Source organism: Oculina patagonica, chromosome 2 (genome assembly GCF_052425735.1).
Source record: "Oculina patagonica isolate OP01 chromosome 2, crgOcupat, whole genome shotgun sequence".
NCBI classification, from domain to species: Eukaryota; Metazoa; Cnidaria; class Anthozoa; order Scleractinia; family Oculinidae; genus Oculina; species Oculina patagonica.
Window position 1 is genome coordinate 16,086,445 of NC_135759.1, and position 18,773 is coordinate 16,105,217.

An 18,773-nucleotide genomic window follows, 5' to 3' on the forward strand; every position below is an offset into this window, starting at 1 on the left:
AAGATCCAAGCAAGATTGAACCTGGACCGCTCGATACGGATTCCAGCGCACTAAGCATTAGGCCACAAGTAGGCCCATGGGACTTTGCACTTAAACGATGTTCGGGCTTGTATCTGTAAATGATTTTGTGTTTGAAACATTTTTGGTGCATAAATAGCACGGTAAACCTTGATAAATATAACAATATGAAACACAAAACAAGCAGTCTACAGTGAACCTCAAAAGACTCGGAACATACAGTCATGGCAACAATGCAAATCAAAATGTACAGAAGGAGGTTTATTACCAGGGGATAAAGAGTTAAATCTTGTCTTGGGGAGGGCTTATTTTCGAACGTTTACTAGGCTGTAACAGGAATTCTCCCACACAGCAACCTTCGTTTGTTGATTCTCCCCGAAATTAGAGCACGACAAATGTTGCAAAAGGACAAACTTAACTCAGTACAGATGTATTACCTCTTTTCTTCGTTCAATCATTTTTATTTTCCCGCCTTCCACAGGTTTTTTTACCGTGCATCCAGCATGACACGGGGAAAAGTATGAGATCTCATCCACTCCACAAACAGGGTCATAATCACGGCTATTACAGTGACACAACGAATTACACGAAGCGGACAAGTTTATGTCGGTGAGTGTTCTGTGAAATAACAGAGTCGAGAGTTTAGTAGGCGTGGCTTCTATGAACATAATCAAAGAAAAGTAGTAATACGGAGCAAGGGATACTATATACAAGAAAAAAGTCGACATTATAACATTTGATTCCCTGTAACGCAAAAGGGTATTGAAAAGTTTCGATTTATCGAAAGTTTAGACTGTTCACAGTCCCCTATTTTTCCGTGAAGTCGTAGAAATGGATCGTTCAGTCCGACGGGCCGCCATCTTGGTTTACGAACGCGAGCAAAAAATGGGGAGAGTGCAAAAAACCCCGTGGGTGGGGGGGGGGGGGGTGGCCACGCTATGAGCATCCAGCCTAGCCACCCACGGGGTTTTTGCACTCTCCCCAGTTTTTGCTCGCGTTTGTAAACCAAGATGGCGGCTCGTCGGACTGAACGATCGATCTCTACGACTTCACGGAAAAGTAGGGGACTGTGAACAGTCTATCGAAAGTTGATCGAATAAGGCTTGAGTTATTGAGGATAAAATTAGTAAGAAAATTACCTGAATGGAAAACCAATTTATCAATAGCGGGGAATTCGAGTTATCGACGATAAGTTACTGTAAATGTACATAAAGCAAATCCAGGGGAAAATCATTTTGATACAAGTTAGCGCGACTTGAAGTTATCGAAGGTTCAAGCTTTCGGAAGTCAACTGTATAACTTAGTAACAGAAGAAATTTCTTAACGCACCCCACCCCCATTAATACACACAGAAACACCGAGTCGAACATTTTCAAAATTGAAGTTTCTAGATTTAAAGAGTAATTATGCGTCAAGGAAAGTTCTTAGGGCGGTTTTCATGTGTTTCAAAAGTAATCCGGTTCTGCTTTGTTGTTGTTTGTTTTTTATGGTTGTGCTTTACTTAGCTCTACTTGCTCTATGATTGGTTTGAAAACTCGCGCAACCAGACCTAATAACCAATCAGATGCAAAACCTAAACCAACCTCGACTTGGTCACACGATTTTTCACGCGCTCGGCGTCAGTCACGTGATTTTCCTTTGTGTTGTTATTGGTCCAATGCGACCATTTCCGTTAGTTGTCGTTGGCCATTGTAACTGCTTTAGTCTTGGTTTTAGGACGCTCAGTTGAAACAGCTCTAAGCAACGCCTGATTTTATTTTATCGTTACAATATCAACACCAATGTCAAGCAGACAGTGGATATTGTCTTGAAGCAGGGACGGCGGAGCCGGGGGGGCTGGGGGGGGGGGGCTTCAGCTCCCCCAGAATTTCCGAAAAAATAAAGACTTACTAAGAGAAGAGTCTTTTTAGCCCCCCCCCCCCCACTTCAAGTCACTAGTCAGCCCCCCCCCCCCCCACTTGGAAAAATGCTCCGCCGTACCTGTGAAGGACTACTAAATTCTCAGAACTGGCATTAAAACAATGTAAGAAAGAAAGTAAGGATTAGGAGAATACCAACTTGGAACTGAAAGGTTTATGTACCTGTTGTTGTATGCCTGACTGACCCCAGCAAGCAATGTGGTCTTACATCCGGGAATGAGAAATGTTAACACGGCCCAGGTACCGATAAACTGAAAGATAAAGCAGTACTTGGCGGCAATTTTACACGAGCGTCTTACATCGACCCTCTTGACCAGGTAACTCCCCAGGAAAATACCGCCGGCGGTCCCTGGGATAATCACGATGCCAGAGAGGATCCCTAGGGGGAGAAACAGAAAAATTAGCCTCGGATACGTTAGTCATTAAGCTGACATTCTTTTAACTTGTCACGCAATCCTTCCCCAGCCGTTATTTTTGTCACACAAGCATCCTCGTGACGTGATTAAATAATGGCTGCAAAGATTATATTTGAGGCACGTTTGTCCCCGAAAGAAAGTATTTTAAGTCAGCAAATAGCACATAGAAAAAGTGCATTTGTATTAAAAATTGTTTCGATTTGCTTAGAATAAAACACGTAGTTTTGATAATTTTCAGACATCTTTCAGACGATTCTCCTTTCTTTTTAAAACTAAGTTAGCAAATAGCACATAGAAAAAGTGCATTTGTATTAAAAAGTGTATTGATTTGTTTAGAATAAAACACGTATCATTATTATTTTCAGACATCTTTATGACGATTCTTCTTTTTTTCAAAATTCTCAGCAACCTTGCATTTTACATGTATGCAGCTAATTGAACCTGCTTCCCAGACTTATCTAATTTTTGATTCGCTGAGCAATGGAAAGCCAGCGAGAAGACATCAGGCTCCGGTTGTTCGAAGGTCGGATAACGCTATCGACTGGATAAATTACCATCCCATGGATCGTGTAGTATCTTTTGTCAACACTTATCCACTAGATAGCGATTTATCCGGTGGATAGCGTTATCCACTCTTTGAACAACTGAGGCCAGAAATCGGTAATTTAAAACTTCCAATACAATGCGCCCAGTGCAAGGCAAAGGTTTGACGAACTTTCGTCTGCAGTCACTCGTGCACACATTATTCTCGATCTCTACTCTAAACTCACCTGCTGTAGAAGACGATTTGCCGAACTGCGACTGAATAAACTTAGAGACAAACGGCCCAAGTCCCGTGGCGATGAGAGTGGTACAGCAAAAGGCACACGTGTTTAGCATGAATGTTTTGTTTGTCAGAATGGCTTTAGTTGCTGGCAATATATCCTTCAATCGTCCCTGAATGTGTTCGTCGCGAGGAGGCAAGAGTCCTTCCTTGATGGCGGCCATTCTTTGTTCTCGGGCCCCAGGCATCTCTTTAGGGTAGCCAAGAAGGGCTATAGAAGTACACAGCAGTAGAAGTCCCCCGAAAAAGTATCCTAGCCACCAGGCCCCAATCCAGCGGGGATCATCGGGTGTTAAGTCAACTCCAGGGGGCTGGGAAAAAAGAAAAATCCGATAAAACTTATAAATGGAGAAGCAAAAAAAAAAAAATGTATGAAACCAACTTGCAATGTCGGGATGTTAAACTCAACGGAGATTGTAAAACCCTCTCCAAAATTCCAATTAAAAAGCTGCAATCCATGTAAGGTTCGCTATTTAAGAGAGAGTAGTATAGTTTTTGTATAAATAAGTCTTAAAAGAAAAAACAAAAACAGTTAAAAATCGTTTTAAGCTTCGCATACATCAGTGAAGTCGTGGCTATAACAACAGATGTGTTATTGAACTACGTAAGCCAGACTCGTATTCTCGAAAAAAAAAATCCAATTATTTCAAATCACGTATAAGTTGGGTACAAATCTTTACAATAAGTTAGCAAAGAATTATCCAAGACTACTTCGTTGTTACCAAAATAAGACCAATAAAGACATTGTTTTATACAGACGCATTGGCATGATTCTCCTACAAAGGCAGAGCAAGTAGCGAAGACTGAAAAGAACCACTACGTAAAGAACGAGCGCCAGAATACAGTATCTACGCTTCTATCTCGTGTAATAAATCATATAACCATTGTTTGGCTTTTTACCTGAATAAGATCGACCCAGACATTCAAAAGAGATCCTCCTGCTACATAACCAATCCCAGGGCCGAAAAACGTAGCCGTGAACCAGACCCCTAGATACATGGGCGCCGCTTTAGGGCTCACATTCTCGTCAATATACGCCGGTCCAAGCGTAAACAGGGGTGTAGTCCCAGCTCCTAACAGAAGCTTAGCCCCTATAAACACAAGCATGTACTTCCATGCGGTGTATCCTTTCGCTTCAGCGCAAACTTCGTCGTCTTTAGGTATTCCCGTAGTGTTGAACAAGCATGTGGCGCCGGTTCCTTTCGTTTCAAATTCAAGTGGAGTGTACTTGCCGACCAACAGATGAGGCAAGGCGAACAGGAGACATCCGAGGCTAGTTACCATGGCTCCTATGCCTAGCCAGCGAGCTTTGTTCCTATGACCTCCAAAGTAACTTATGAAGATGATCAGAAGAAGCGCGGACACGTCATTTGCTGCTATTATCATTCCAGTTTGCTTGCTGCTTAGTTTGAATCTTTTCTCGAGTGAAGTTAGACCAGCTGCCGTCAGACCCGTAGCAATCATTCCTGGAAAAAGACAAAAACAATTTAGATTCCTCTATATTTTGCTACCACTACAAATCTTTGGAATCAGAACAGCCACACGGCTCACCAACACTAATACTAAATTTCGTATCTGTTTCTGTATAGAGCGATTTTCACTTGAGTGCCGAAAGTAAGTCGCGTTTACTTTGATTTTGCATTACTACGCTTAGTGATTGGTTTAAAAAAACTCGCGCCACTTTCTTAACCAATCAGTAGTAAAACCAAAACCAATCGTGACTCGCTCACACGTTTTCCCGCGTTTCGCATCGGCTTCATGTATTTGCTTCGAGTTTTGATTGGTTCACTGGATTGTCTGTTCCCTTTGTGATTGGCCAGAGTGTATACTTTGGTTTTGGTTTTACGACACACAAATGCGTGAAAACCGCTCTAACATAAAGGGACAAAGACCATCACAGGTTACTTCTAGCATTTTGGAGGGTTGACCCTACAATTCACCAGCATCCATTTAGAATACGCCCCGGCAACATTCGATCTTTTTTCTCGTGCGTAAATAAATTTCAAGAGTAAGAGGAAAAGAAGAAGATCTTGACGAGCAGATTTCTCTTACCTTGCATGAAGGAATAAATGGTAAGAAACACAAGAAACCATTTTGGCGTGTTGAGTTTCTGTAGAACTTTAGGTCTGAACGATCTCCACCCGCACAAAAGATCCCTCTCGTCAGGTTTAACGTCGTCAGCTTCCATCTTTAGCAGAATGACTTTACAGTTTATACGTCAAAAAACTGGACAAAAACACATGACCCTGATGGGGAAAATGGGTAAATTAGCACAAGTATAAATAAAGCGAGTGCGAGATTTGAACTAATCAAAATCTATTATAACAACGCACAGAGTTCTTTGATAGAGATAGAATTGCAGCATGTGATCATAATTGTTCTCTGATCGTCTAGCCTTCCTTCCAACCATAATCACCAGCCAAGTTAAACCATAGGAAAGTTCTTTCATTTTTCTGTGGTCAAGAAACAGTATAAACGCTAAAGAGGTCTTCTGAGCTTCGTGGTTCCTACATTTCTAACCTCCTGTGGTTGGGGGTGGGCAGAGGGAGGGGGGTGGGGTTAGGGGCGAGACAAACCTCAGAGGATCAGAGGATATGGGAAAGCCCAGTTTGGTAACACACACAAGGCAATGCCGGGAAACTAACTCCATTTTAGTATTTCAAAACCTCTAAATTTTCGCTTTTGAAAACATCCGCAAGGAAAATTAAGACAAGAAGCCCAATCCGGTAGCTAAAGTTAAAATAATGCATAAAAATTAGTGTCAAAAATTCATATTTTGGACAGGGTTTCGGCATGGTGTAGTCCACGTTGCTCCCAATACGAGCGTAAGATTTCAGAACACAGGACTGAACTGTTGAGGACAATAAGTATGAAACTCGTCCTAATCCTGCGGAATTCCGAATCTCATTTGCACATACTGTACTGAAAAAATATTTGCCCGATTTTGTACGACATCTACACTAAACAGAAGCATAATTGGTCTTTCGGTTAAAAAAGAACTAACTACCATTTCAACCACACTGTATACTTCTAAATGAGTTACAATAACAAAAACTTGGAAAATTTTGACAAATCAGTGACAAACCGAATTTAAAATAAAGTAATCCCTAATTATTTACTCAACTATTAATAGCGGACTGCCGTCTAAGACGGACAAATTGCCTGAGATTATAGGACATACTTGCATACTTTCTCTCAACTTTTCACCACTTGCTTTAGATAAAGAACGATTAACCTTCAAAATTCTGGACGTCTCTCCGGTTTTTTTCGCCTGTTGTTGTTTTTTTCTTTTTAATAAGCGACGAAACTTGCTACGTTTAATTCGCAGGATGCGTAATTGTGTCTAGACGGATAATTCGTTGCTAATATAAATTCTCGGCCAATGTACTAGAAATAAACTATCGATATATCACAATGCGTTTTGTGTGAAGTACTTAAAAGGCCGAGGAACTATAAAAAGGATTATTAATACCAGCAAAAATCAAATCCTCAAGCTTTTGGTTTAAGACTTGGCAGATACGATGTTTTCTTGGAAGTCCTGCCAATTAAAATAATTGATAACAAAGACAAAATATGAACACCACACTATCGAAACAGATTATTAACCAAAATTAAAAACATGATGGTTCAAGGTACGATTGAATGTAAACAAAATAATGGCTATGTGCATTACAAAAGAATAGAAATGATTATTGTTATAAACAATATTTTATGTATTGAAAAAATAGAGAAGGGGATTTTGCGCTTTCAAGAACTTACGTTTCCTTTCTTGACAGAAAATGCTTCAAATAAATCTTTTTTTTCATTCTTATTCGAAGAGAACAGACGGTTTAAAATCGAATAAACAACCATTACTGAAATTTGACACGAACTATTTTTTTAAGGATTGCTTGAAAATTGACAGTTTCGCAATTCACCTGTATTCTGGTTCGTCCATAAGCTTTTCCTTGTGATTATTCTTCACGGAAAACGAGTCGTTCGAATGGAAGAATATCAAAGCATTGATAATTCTTTCAAGGTCATGCCTACAGTAACATCTGTTGTGAATCTCCGGGCGCTGGCAAAGCTCGAAATTGTTCCTCGTTTCACAGGTTTCTTAGTGAAATCGCTGACTCGGCTATTTGTTTAAAACATTTTTCGCGAATATCACACATCTTAAAGTAGAAAATACACATTTGCGTTCTCACCTTCGAGAAAGTTTCGAGTTCGAACCACATGCCAGCAGACCATATTGCTACCATAGCACGCAGAATTAAAGACAGAAGGCTGGCTAGCTACTGGACTACAGCGAAAAACAAGACCAGCTGTAACCCCGGGATAATATCAAAACTTTGTGCACATTGGAAGGAACAGAATGAAAACAGTGGGCTAACCGCGTAGGAGGTGAAAGAATAACTATTGACCACGCTCACAAAAATAAAACGATAACTTTAATAATCCTGATAAAACGCAACGTTCCTGTGGAAATTTGATAAAGAAAGAAGATTTACAAAGCAATTAAGCCAAGCTGTTCGTTCAAGCCGATTAAAAGATATATAAAATAACCGCAATACAACAAGCGCTATGATTGGACGCTCAGTGGGTTTGCACGAGACTATGTAAACAATGTGATGACGTCATGTTTAAATTTGTAACCTCAATTCAAGATTTTGTCTGTTTAGAATAAAATGATGTCTCACAATCACAACATCTTTGGTTTGTCGAACATTAAAAAAACTTGTATAAAACTGTTAAGTCTGTTTGTCGTACTTTCACTTCAACGTTAGTTAGATTCAATTTCTTTCTGTCCATGTAAATGTTCGCTGAAACAGATTTTACGACAATTTTGTATGATGCTGTTTTGGACGAAAAATTTGCTCAAATTGTTTTAACACCTTTGCGGTGCATGTAAGCTATTGCAAAATTTGAAAGTGACAAACGTTATGCTTAAGACAAAGAAATTCGTACAATGGGCACATTTTAGGCAATGTATATTTTTCCGATATATCGGGGTTGCATTGTTTGATGCGTTCTGCGATTTTTACATGGCAAAAAGAACCAGAAGTAAAATGTAAAGCAATTCAAATATATAAAAATGTTTAGTCACTTGTTTAATATATTATTACTGTAATAGAAAAGTTGACATACGACTTTAAAAACTATATCACTTTTTAGCACGAAGATTTTGTTAAAAGAAAACAAGTTCAGGTTTATTTTTCCGGATTTATTGATGTCCGTAGAAAAAAAAAAACAAGCCCCATTGTGAGGTATAATGACCACCCTTAGAAACAATTGAGGTTTTGTGCCTTTTTCCTCTAAATTCTGCTCTCAACAATACATGCAAAACGCTGCGTTATTTAAAGAAATCGTTTAAATATTGCAAACTTTTTACTCGTATGAAACACAAAACTAAATTGAGATTGTAAAAATAGCTTAATAATGCAAAATAGCAAAAGTTTGAAGCCATGTAGTAGTGTTTGTGACTACGTCCACGCTATGAATAAAACATGCCTGTTGGTTCCCAAACGTTTACTGAAATCTTTAAAGACAAAAAAGCCTATACTACCGAAGTTAAACTAAAGAGAATTTTGTACAACTGGGTAGAAAAATGTGAAAATGCTAAGCTTTTGAAGTTACAATTGCAAGAAAATAGCTCTTTATATATACAACTGTCGAACAATCGATTACATACAACTGGAGAAAATACGAAAAACAAAGCTTTGCAATGATTACTTTGCTATAAATTCAGCGACATAACGTAAAAAGCGAAGGTAAATTTCGAACATGCAAAGGGCTACACCATGTAATTCAATTTAATACGTCCTTAACACCGTAATGAGCTGAAATAAATACCTTCTGTACCGCCTATTATCGACTGCGTGCAAAACTGTCAAATACAAATTGTACTTAGGGCAAATTGCAACTGACCTGGCAGAATTGTACAGAATATAAAACGTTCATAATATTGAATTGGACCGATAAATACTTTCAGTAATGACAGTTGTTACAGTAAAAACATTCTCACCTGTGACAGCTTCTTAATCAACACAGAATGAAGCACTCAATAACACAGCTGAACAAAACCGACCCTGCAGAGAAAAATAATTGGTTCTAATTAACCCTTTAAGTCTCCTTGCCAGTCAACATTGAGAGATTCCCTTTTATGGTCAGTATTATGGTCATAATTTGGAGCCATGATTTTCGGCCAAGGTGGCTCACGATACTTTAAATAAGGTCGGGACACACTAGGCAACACGTCGCTGCAACACGTCGCTGCAACACGTCGCGGCGACATGTTGCTGCGACATATCGCCTCGTGTGACATGGTGCATTCTTGCAACAAACCAGTCGCTGCGACAAAATTTTTTCACATTAAAACCACCCATCTTCTATTTCCTCACGCGTGCAACAAAGGAAATAGAATACAGCTGTACGCAGGCTAATAATAACTCTCCCCAGAAAATAAAACCCTTTAATAATTATCCCAACTCCAAATTCGGAAACATAACAATCTCCGACAATACCCCCCCCCCCCCCCCCTGCTCCTGATCTTCCGGCGAACGTAAGCCCATGGACTTACAATTAGGGTCGTTTTTTTTTTTTTTTTTTTTTTTCTTTTTTTTTTTTTTTTTTTATAAATTTTTTTTTTTTTTTTTTCTTTTTTATTTGTAATTAGATTCAGTTCACATTTAGAGCAGTTTTCAATTGAGTGTCGTAAAACCAAAACCAAAGTAATTACTCTGGCCAATCACAAAGGACACAGACAATCCAGTGAACCAATCAAAACTCGAAGCAAATACATGTAGCTGTCAACGAATCGCGGGAAAACGTGCGCGAGCGAGTCACGATTGGTTTTGGTTTTACTCCTGATTGGCCGAGAAAGTGGCGCAAAATTTTTAAACCAATCACTAAGCGTAGTGAACTCAAAACCAAAGCAAACGCAAATTACTTTCGACACTCAAGTGAAAACCGCTCTATCCCACATTTACGGTCAGCAAAAACTGAGCTATTCAAAAACAGTTTCCAGCGTGGACATTTTTTAAAACGCCGTTTTCCTGTTACATTGTGGACGGCGAAAAAAAGATGCTGTTCGAAAACGCTGACGTCACGATGATCGCTACATCGCTGGCTCAAGTCACATCGTATGCTCAAACCCCACAGTGCGCGTTTTTGTATGTTTTTCACGGTTTTAGTATGGACAGCAAAACCGATTCGAAAACGATCGTGTGTGCGGAAAACTTTCGATGAGTTTTCGATACGATGACTCCGTTTTCACTAGTGTGAAAAGGGCCTTGAAATTTCAACCAAAAGCCACCTCATGTATAACAATGTTTCGTGAAATTTGTTTTTGCTACATAGAAATTCACATGTACTCCCAATTTTATATGACGCCAAATCCCTTCCAAACATAACCTCAACTTTTTTTAGCAGCAAAAAATCCTTTTGATTAAAAGCGCAAAGAAAAGGCCCGGGACTTAACTATTTAAATATTACAATCTGATCTATAGACTACCTGCTCTCCGCCCAATAACCAAAGCACAATCTCCATAAAAATGGCTCAAAGCGAACTCTTCACAGCGTACTTAATAGTTAAAATGGTTTATAGAATTGCTGTGAAAGCGCTGATAAAAGCCGGCCCTTAATGAAATAGCAGTTTCGTCATTAAAATGTCTCTCAGAGTTAAAATATTGCCTTGGACATATAATTTTCGACGTATGTAAGCAGGTAAGGGTGCCAAATCATTTTAAAAATATGACAACATAAAACGTTGCAAGAATTAAAATTTAACATTTAGATAGCCATAGGCAAAAGATGCTAATTTTCAATGAACAGCCAAAAATTTTTTAGCTACCCTTATATTTAAACCTAAGAAAGAATAATATCGTAATTTTTCACAAACGCGAAAGTCTAAACAAAACCTACAAGATAAACCCAATTAAATTCTCGTGAACACGAGTTGCCATTTTTCGGTCAAAAAATAATCCATGGTTTAAATTTGTCTATACCCATGCGATCGAAATTATCCACATGACATGTAATTTCAAAGTGAACGTCTCAGCAAAAAAAAAATTTCTCTAATAAAATTGGAGCACCTGATTATAGACGCTACCATTCACTGTGAGTCTTGAGGTAACATCATTTACATTAAACATAAACAAACCGCAGGGAAAACAAAAAGGAAAGAATAGTCATTATTATGACCCTTAAATGGTTGGTGACCTTATGCTCACAAAGGTGATAGTTATTACAAAAAGCGAATATTTAATATAGCCTGAAGGCAGATGATAAAAACCATGAGAAGATTCGTGAAAAGCTCTCTCAAGAAGGGCATAATCCAAACTCCAAACGAAATGGTCTTCAAAATGATGCCAAATATTGGTTTTGTTTGCGAACATATCGCTAATACTCCATTAACTCTCGTTTTCAAATAGCTGATGAAAGAACAAGTTTCCGGCACGAAAGTTCCGCGTTCATAACCAACTCGAAATTTAGCTTAAAACAAAATCGATTCCCTTTTTTCCAAGCTTTGTCCTCGAAGTATTCAGTCCTATACCTTAACCCAGCATCCAGCCTTTTAAAAGCACTAACGAGTTAGATATTTTCAGGACCTTTCGCTAACGTTATACGCAATGTTTGAGCTTTAATTCTATTCCAATTTTTTCTATTTAGCTGTTAGGCTGAATAATTAGTGATAGCGTTGGTGATAACAACCACAAATATTGACATCATCACAAGATCTTTAACTCCACTACGTTTTAACTGATGTTTTCTTTATCGCTGAGCATCAATATTGAACCTGTTAAACATCTACTGGTGTTTGCATTAACATAAACGACGACAAAAATTAACTGCGCCAAAAATGCAACTACGGTAAAATAGGCTACAGTTTCAGTAAATTCCTCTATTTTCTAAAAACAAATATCGTCATGTTTGAAAGTAAGTGTTATTATAAAGATTATATTTTGAAGAGTTGCAACTAAGAAAAATCCCTGTTTTGCTTGTCTGGTTCGTGACATAAGCGGAGTCCAATTAAGTTTACGCAAATTACTTTAAGCAACTAGTAACAACGCTTAGCTAGTCAGGCCTGACAAAGTGCACGTAATAAAACTCGAGCAAACAAGTCATAAAACGTTGATCACTGCATATTGCTGAAACAAATACAGTTTCTATAGCGGCAAATGTCATGAAAACATAAATCAAGACGAGAGTTGAGTGGGAGATAGAAAATTTAAACCCACACAAAACCGAGCGAATACCTAACATCACTAACAACTAAATATACATGTTACTAAGGCAAAAAAAAACGTGATGCTTATTTCAAAATTTTTCATCTGTATGTATAAGATTAGACCCTCTGTGGCAAAGACCTTACCTACCTCAAAATGCCATGGAAGCGAAATAACATTCCACGAAAAGACTTACTTTCAGTCCCGCCCCCCTACAACTAACCTATTGTCGCAAATGAGAGTCGACTACCTTTCATGTACATCTGCGCATGATATTACGAATTCAACCGAATTCAACCCTACTTTATCACGAAGGATTACCGAACATTTCCGACGGGAGCCGAGCACTCACGACAGACGCAACTAGCAGAAACAAACAAAAAACTCAGTTTATAACTCTGTGACAAGTCCTGCTAAAACTGCTCTCTCCAACTAAGCGCAGCTAAATACTTTTGAGATAAAAAAACCCACAACTTGATTTTAAATGTTTCTTCGAATTTCTGAAGTCGACCTACAGTCTAACATTTTTCGAGACTAAATTTTACACTTATAAAAATCTCTCGAGCCCAACCAAATGATTATTAAAAGTCCAGGTTGAATTTTTATAGCCTGCGAATACAGCGGCCTCTCATTCGCTCCCGCTACTGCGTGCGAAACGCGTTCCACACGTACAGCGGGAGCGAATGCGAGGCGGCTGTATTCGCAGGCTAGAATTTTTACGCCTTAATTCACCACTCCATCAGCATTTTTTCAGCAAAAATAAGTTATAACGTTGAGAGAGAAAAATAGAATTGTCACAGTTATATAAGCAGCTGTTTCAAATGTTGAATTAGCTAAAAATACAAATTAAAAATAGGCGAATAGTCGATCGACCTACCAACTGAATTAAATATACGCTACATGTTACTGCAAACTAGCTAATAACGTTATTTCGTGACAAAAATCTAGTTCGCCAATTATTAACGTTAAACTGAAGCAACGGCGGTGTTCATATCCAAGTTCGCAGTTATTCCTTTTCAAAAATGAACTAGCGCAACATGAAGCAATACGTAACTAAATGAGTGCTTAATTTTCAAATAAATAAATCGCTGCCTCAACAGAGCGACAACAAAGCTGTCTGGTCAAAAGTATGCAGTATGACGAGTTCCTTCGCCGGGCAGATTTTTCAAATATCCGTTATATTAGAAGCTAAAATTTCGATCGAAACCGAAAAAAATAAATTTCATATTTTGGTTCAGTATAAGCTGGAATTGGAATCGACGTATTGCTGAGAATGATATAAATCTGATAACATTAAACAGCTGGAGAGCTTTGAGGAAAATCTCCGTTCCGTCGATCAGCCATTTCGTCGTGCTACAAAAGAAATCGACTGCGCCGGCGATTTCTATCCGAAACATACAATTTAGTGTCATCCCTATTAAACACAAGAACACAGCGCTTATGGAGATAACAGTTCGTACCTTAAAAACCAAGAAACAGTCGTTAAAACGAAGCAACCCCGTAGCTATACATAAGAGGTTAACGTCAAACTTTGAGAAGGTATAAACGCGCATAAAATTAATTTTTCAAATGTGATGTATTTACCACGCAGCTGCTATCACAACTCTTTTCAATCCATTGTTCTTTTTTTTCAATATAGGCCGCGAATTATACTTAACAATAAACAATTGCCAGAGAAAAACGGATATTTTATTCGGTAACGATCAAAGTTTCCTGTGAAAAAGTAATTACGATTTTTCTCCTTCCTTTGTGTTTGACTAGAACTGCTTAAAATAGACAACAGTTTTGCGGCAGCCTTGGTCACCAAAAAAAATAATGGACCACTACGAACTCTGAAGATTAAATTTTTCCATCCATACTCTTGTGAATCATCCTCACTTGTTAAAAATTTTGTCATTTTTCGAGTTTTCTAGGATCTAGGTGTGTTTTAGCTTTGCGCCAAGACCATCACTATAAAGTGTCTCTTCAAATACTAAATTCTCGGAGACGGGATAACTCGAAACTGCCTAAAGTTAAGCCTATAGTAAACTGCTTGACTCGTCACAAGTCTACCCCTAAAAGAATTGTAAGAGGCGACATGGGACGAGTCAAATCCTACAAAAACTTAGCATTAGTAAAATTATTTCCGGCTTCAGGGAGTAAAATTAAAATAACAAACAGTTTGTTATAGATTTAACATTTTTTTATTGCTTTGGCTCATTTCGAGCTGCGGAAAGGCCGTCAGCGCAATTACTTTTCTGAAGAAAGAAAGTACAACCATCGTCAGAAGTGTTGGCACGATTACCAAAATAATTCCTTGTCTCTCCCCTCCTCTTCTCAATGTCGAGCTCCCGAACATATTGCACAGACAATCCTTAGCCACGATGGGTTCAACATTGAAAGGGGGGAGGGGGACCTCGTAAAATGTTTGCATGCGCCATTGAGAAAGTTTCAGCGTCAAGTATCTGCAATTTTATCTTTTTAGCGTAAGCGTTCCAACGACTATGGTTGTAGATGAAGCTCTGGTGTGCGACCACTGAAAGGAAAGCTATCGAGTAGTACCTTCATGTGGTACTGTTTGCTAAGCTGCATAAGTTGGTTCTAACTTTTAAGTCCGTGAATGAAGCCCTCGTGTGTGACCATTCATTGCAAATGAAAGCTATTGAGCACTTCCTTCATGTGACATTGCTTATGTTTTCAATATTTTAAAGTATTACCTTCGTTCACATTAAAACTGAGAGAAGCTTTTACAGTACATGCGACGATGACCCGCATTCACGCTCTCTTATCCCTTTAGAGACCCTACTCTCGGGATAAATTGTTAAAAGTACCTGTAAATCCAGTTTGAGATCTTTACAAAGGCCAGGTGATCGCTACAGCAAATAAATCAACTTCAGGGCTCCTCTGCTTCAGATCGGAACAGCACAGCACAGACAAAATAGGAATCACTTTACCAAATCAAAGACCTGCAACACGCAAAAATCGAATAAAAATTAATCAATCGCTTGAGCAATTTCTTAGTAGGCGACCAGAGGAAGCTCAAATTCAGGCTACCAATTTCTCGCAAATAGCCACTTCCTGCGAAAACTCAGGTAGTGCACGAAAGATACCTAGTTAATCACATTCAGTTTCTCAATTTCACCTGATATTTTCTATCAGGACTAGTATGGGCGATTATACTGAGCATTTCTTACAAAACCTTCATTAGTGATATGCGCGTATCAAACCTCTTTAGGTTCTTAAGCTTCAGGGGTATAACTCCCAAAACTAAAAGCTGGATTGCTAACGCCGGGGGTTCGCTCATTGCTATTCAGTAACAAGCAAAATTCCAGAAAAGCGCTCCTTGTCGACAAGGTGATACTTTCAATTCTAAGCTCGCGCGTCAAAATTTTGCGTTCAATATCGTTCGATTTTTCAACAAGTTAAATCGCTAATTTTCTAACTACGTCAATCTCAATACCCAAGGAAAGCTAATCGTTGCACGAAGCCCACAATTACGTACATTTTAAAGTAAAATGCAGAAACAATGCCATCGTGTGAATCAAACAAAGAACACAGTAGCAGTTCAAAAAAGCACGTCAAGAACATATCCACCACTAATTCGGTAAATTCTCATCACCTCTCTAGTTGAAAATGTATCATATTGTTAGGAGATATTAGATGTCGACCGCTTCTTAACAGGTACAGCTATTATTCAAACACAAAATTTCGCTGAAAAGTTGAAAGCCACGGACCAACCATAAAGGCGTACAAATAACGCTCCCTTTTAAGTTTCGATCAATATTGCAGGTTGCGAACCAGATCTGCGATTGTTCACTTAAAGTTTACAATGGGCACAAAGATTAAATAAACATTACTGGACAGGAATAAAATCGCTCGCCAAGTCCTACCCTTTTAAAGTTAAAATGCCTCGCAAGAAAGTCGGTTACGTTTGTCTTGTTTGCTTATGATTGCATTGTTGAGAGGCACGGTGGCCTAATTGTTAGTGTGCTGGACTCCATATCAGTCGAGCGGTTCCGGGTTCGAGCCCTAGCCGTCGGACATTGTGTTGTGTTCTTGGGCAAGACGCTTTACTTTCACAGTGTCTCCCTCTGTATAACTGGGTACCAGCGAATTGTTGGGAGGAACCTTACAGAATGCTGGGGGACAACCTCCGATAGACCAGCAAACAAATCCAGGAGAAGTAGCAGTAATTAGGGGATTCGGACACACAAGGATTAATAGGGTTTACTTTCTTCGTGTCTCTGATTGGTTCAAAACCGCTCGCTACAGCTAGCGAAAACGTCGAGATTCAAATAATTTTTCGTGATACTTTGGCATTCGGTTGCAAACTTTGACATTCAGTAATCGTCTTTTTGAGAGATGCCGAGCAACTTGTGGACAGCCATACAAATTGTAGTCTTTAGACAAGGGGTCTTCTGTTTCCATGACAACCAACGATCGATTATCACGGACTTAGTGACGTCACGCCGTTAAACTAACTTCCGTCGAGGCAAAGGTGTGGCAAAGATGCGCTAAAAGCGCAATATTGTAAAACTAGTAAGCTTTAAAGGATTGATCTAAGCTATCAAATTAAGGGAAGTTCAAATGAAAAGAAAAACACAAGAAACTTCTTATAACGCCTTGGACAAACATTCCTGTCTAAACGAGGCCGTTATCAATCAGCGAAACGCAATTTCACTACCTCGAAAATCAACTCGACCTTTTTAGGCAGCTTTCTTGAGACCACAGTATAAAACCAACCGTTATTTTCGCTTTGCAGTTAAAATGTTACACCCCTGAAAAAATGATCAAGAGTATATAATGCAGTGGCCGTGAGCTTGAATGGAAACTGTATTCAATACCTGTTTTGGTTTCGCCGCAACTAGCTTGAAATTTTGTCCACAAATCCACTCGAAACATTTCCCCTCAATTCCACGAAGCCGCAGGTCGCAAAAGGCCACGAAGAGTTTGTTGCTGCAGTTTGTTGTTTTTTTCGTTCTACATTATTTTTTCCTGTTTGAATTTCCGTCAATTCAAATATTCTCGGAAACACTAATTCAAAACATATCCTTCACCGCCTCTCAACAGGTAAACATGTATTATTTAACACAAACATTTCCTTGAAAAGCGCAAAAGCCGCGAGCCAACCACAAGAGCGTTTGAAATTAAGCTGGCTCAGTTTTAGGTTTCGATCAATATTGTAGGTTGCGAACCTAATCTCTCATTCTTTACTTTAGTTTCAAAAGTTGACATGATTATTAAGAATAATTTGACAGGAATAAAAACCGCTCGCCAAGTCCGGCCCTTTGAAGGTAAATTACCATGCAAAAAGTCAATTACGTTTGTCTCAATTAGGTTTCGTAGTAAATATATTTTTTTTTGTGGTAATTCAGTGGTTAAGTTTTATATCTAATCCTCCGATGAAATAATTTGTAGAAGGCCTTAAGGCTGGTTTTCATAGGAAATAAGCATAAGCACAAGCACAAGCACAAGAAGAACAAACAATTTTGTTTTCTTGTGCTCGTGCTAATAGGAACTATGTCACGGGGATTTCGCAGATTTTTGGTCTAAACTGTTCTGAAATAAGTGGTACCGTAGGCAACTTTACCCGTAAAAATATTATCTTTAAATATATAACTGAAGATATAACCTTTATTTGGGGATAGAAGTCAAACTTCGGCTGTAAATATCGATTTTTTTGAAGGCGCGCGGAAACAACTTGAAAACGTTGGCTAACTTTTTCAAACTGCAATCTATTTCCATCCGAGCCATCCGCGGCAATTCGCGCTTTTAAACAGTTTAGTGCTCTAAAAGTGCTCTAAAATAGCAATTGTAAATAAAAAAAGACCATTATTGTTAAGTTTTTTACGACTTTATGCCACGCAGATTCCTAGTGAAGAAAAGAATGAGAAGAATATGTATTCGTTTTTCTTATGCGCTCAGGCTTACACTTTTGCTTGTGTTTATTCTTGGGTTTATTCTTAGGGAAAACCAGCCTTTATTAGAACTACATATACCACCAGTTTCCACTGAAGCAAAACAAAAACACAATCGACTTACATCGCAGCTTTGTTCAATAAAAGCGTGCACAAAATCATCACCACTTATAGGCCCCGTCCACACTGACACGGGTAAATTTGAAAACGGAGAAAATTGAAAACGCGTAAAATGTTTTCCGTCCACATTAACCTTGGTAGATTTGAAAACGATACGCTTCATCGTTTGTTAAGCTAAGTAAACCTTTTGTTTTGACAGAGAATACATGACATGTTTTAAGCGGTCATTTTTATATTTCACCGAATTTGGTTGCCATTTCCCATGACTAAGTTTGGCTTAAATCCGTGCAACAGTTCCTTCAACTTTTCTTACTTTCCGCCAGGTTTAAATTTTGTCAAAAGGCTTGCAAAACGGACGGTTATCACAAGATATA

The 18,773-nt window shown here is 38.7% G+C and overlaps 1 protein-coding gene across 7 annotated transcripts in view; it reads right to left on the minus strand.

The window, feature by feature from the left end:
* Positions 1-18,773, minus strand: part of LOC144643184 (solute carrier organic anion transporter family member 4A1-like) — a 28,936-nt gene that overhangs the window by 5,132 nt on the left and 5,031 nt on the right. For 2 of the 7 annotated variants that reach the window (XM_078502354.1, XM_078502353.1), the window contains exons 3-9: positions 15,193-15,327; positions 9,181-9,244; positions 5,229-5,422; positions 4,077-4,642; positions 3,124-3,487; positions 2,100-2,316; positions 456-636 (exon numbers count right to left, since the gene is read on the minus strand). In XM_078502354.1, the coding sequence (XP_078358480.1) occupies positions 456-636; positions 2,100-2,316; positions 3,124-3,487; positions 4,077-4,642; positions 5,229-5,364 (1,464 nt within the window). In that variant the 5' untranslated portion in view covers positions 5,365-5,422; positions 9,181-9,244; positions 15,193-15,327. Of the gene's footprint in view, positions 1-455; positions 637-2,099; positions 2,317-3,123; positions 3,488-4,076; positions 4,643-5,228; positions 5,423-7,093; positions 7,214-7,363; positions 7,417-9,180; positions 9,245-12,532; positions 12,553-15,192; positions 15,328-17,205; positions 17,432-18,773 lie in introns of those variants that run through there. The other 5 variants (XM_078502355.1, XM_078502357.1, XM_078502356.1 and 2 more) reach the window with 5 other exon arrangements.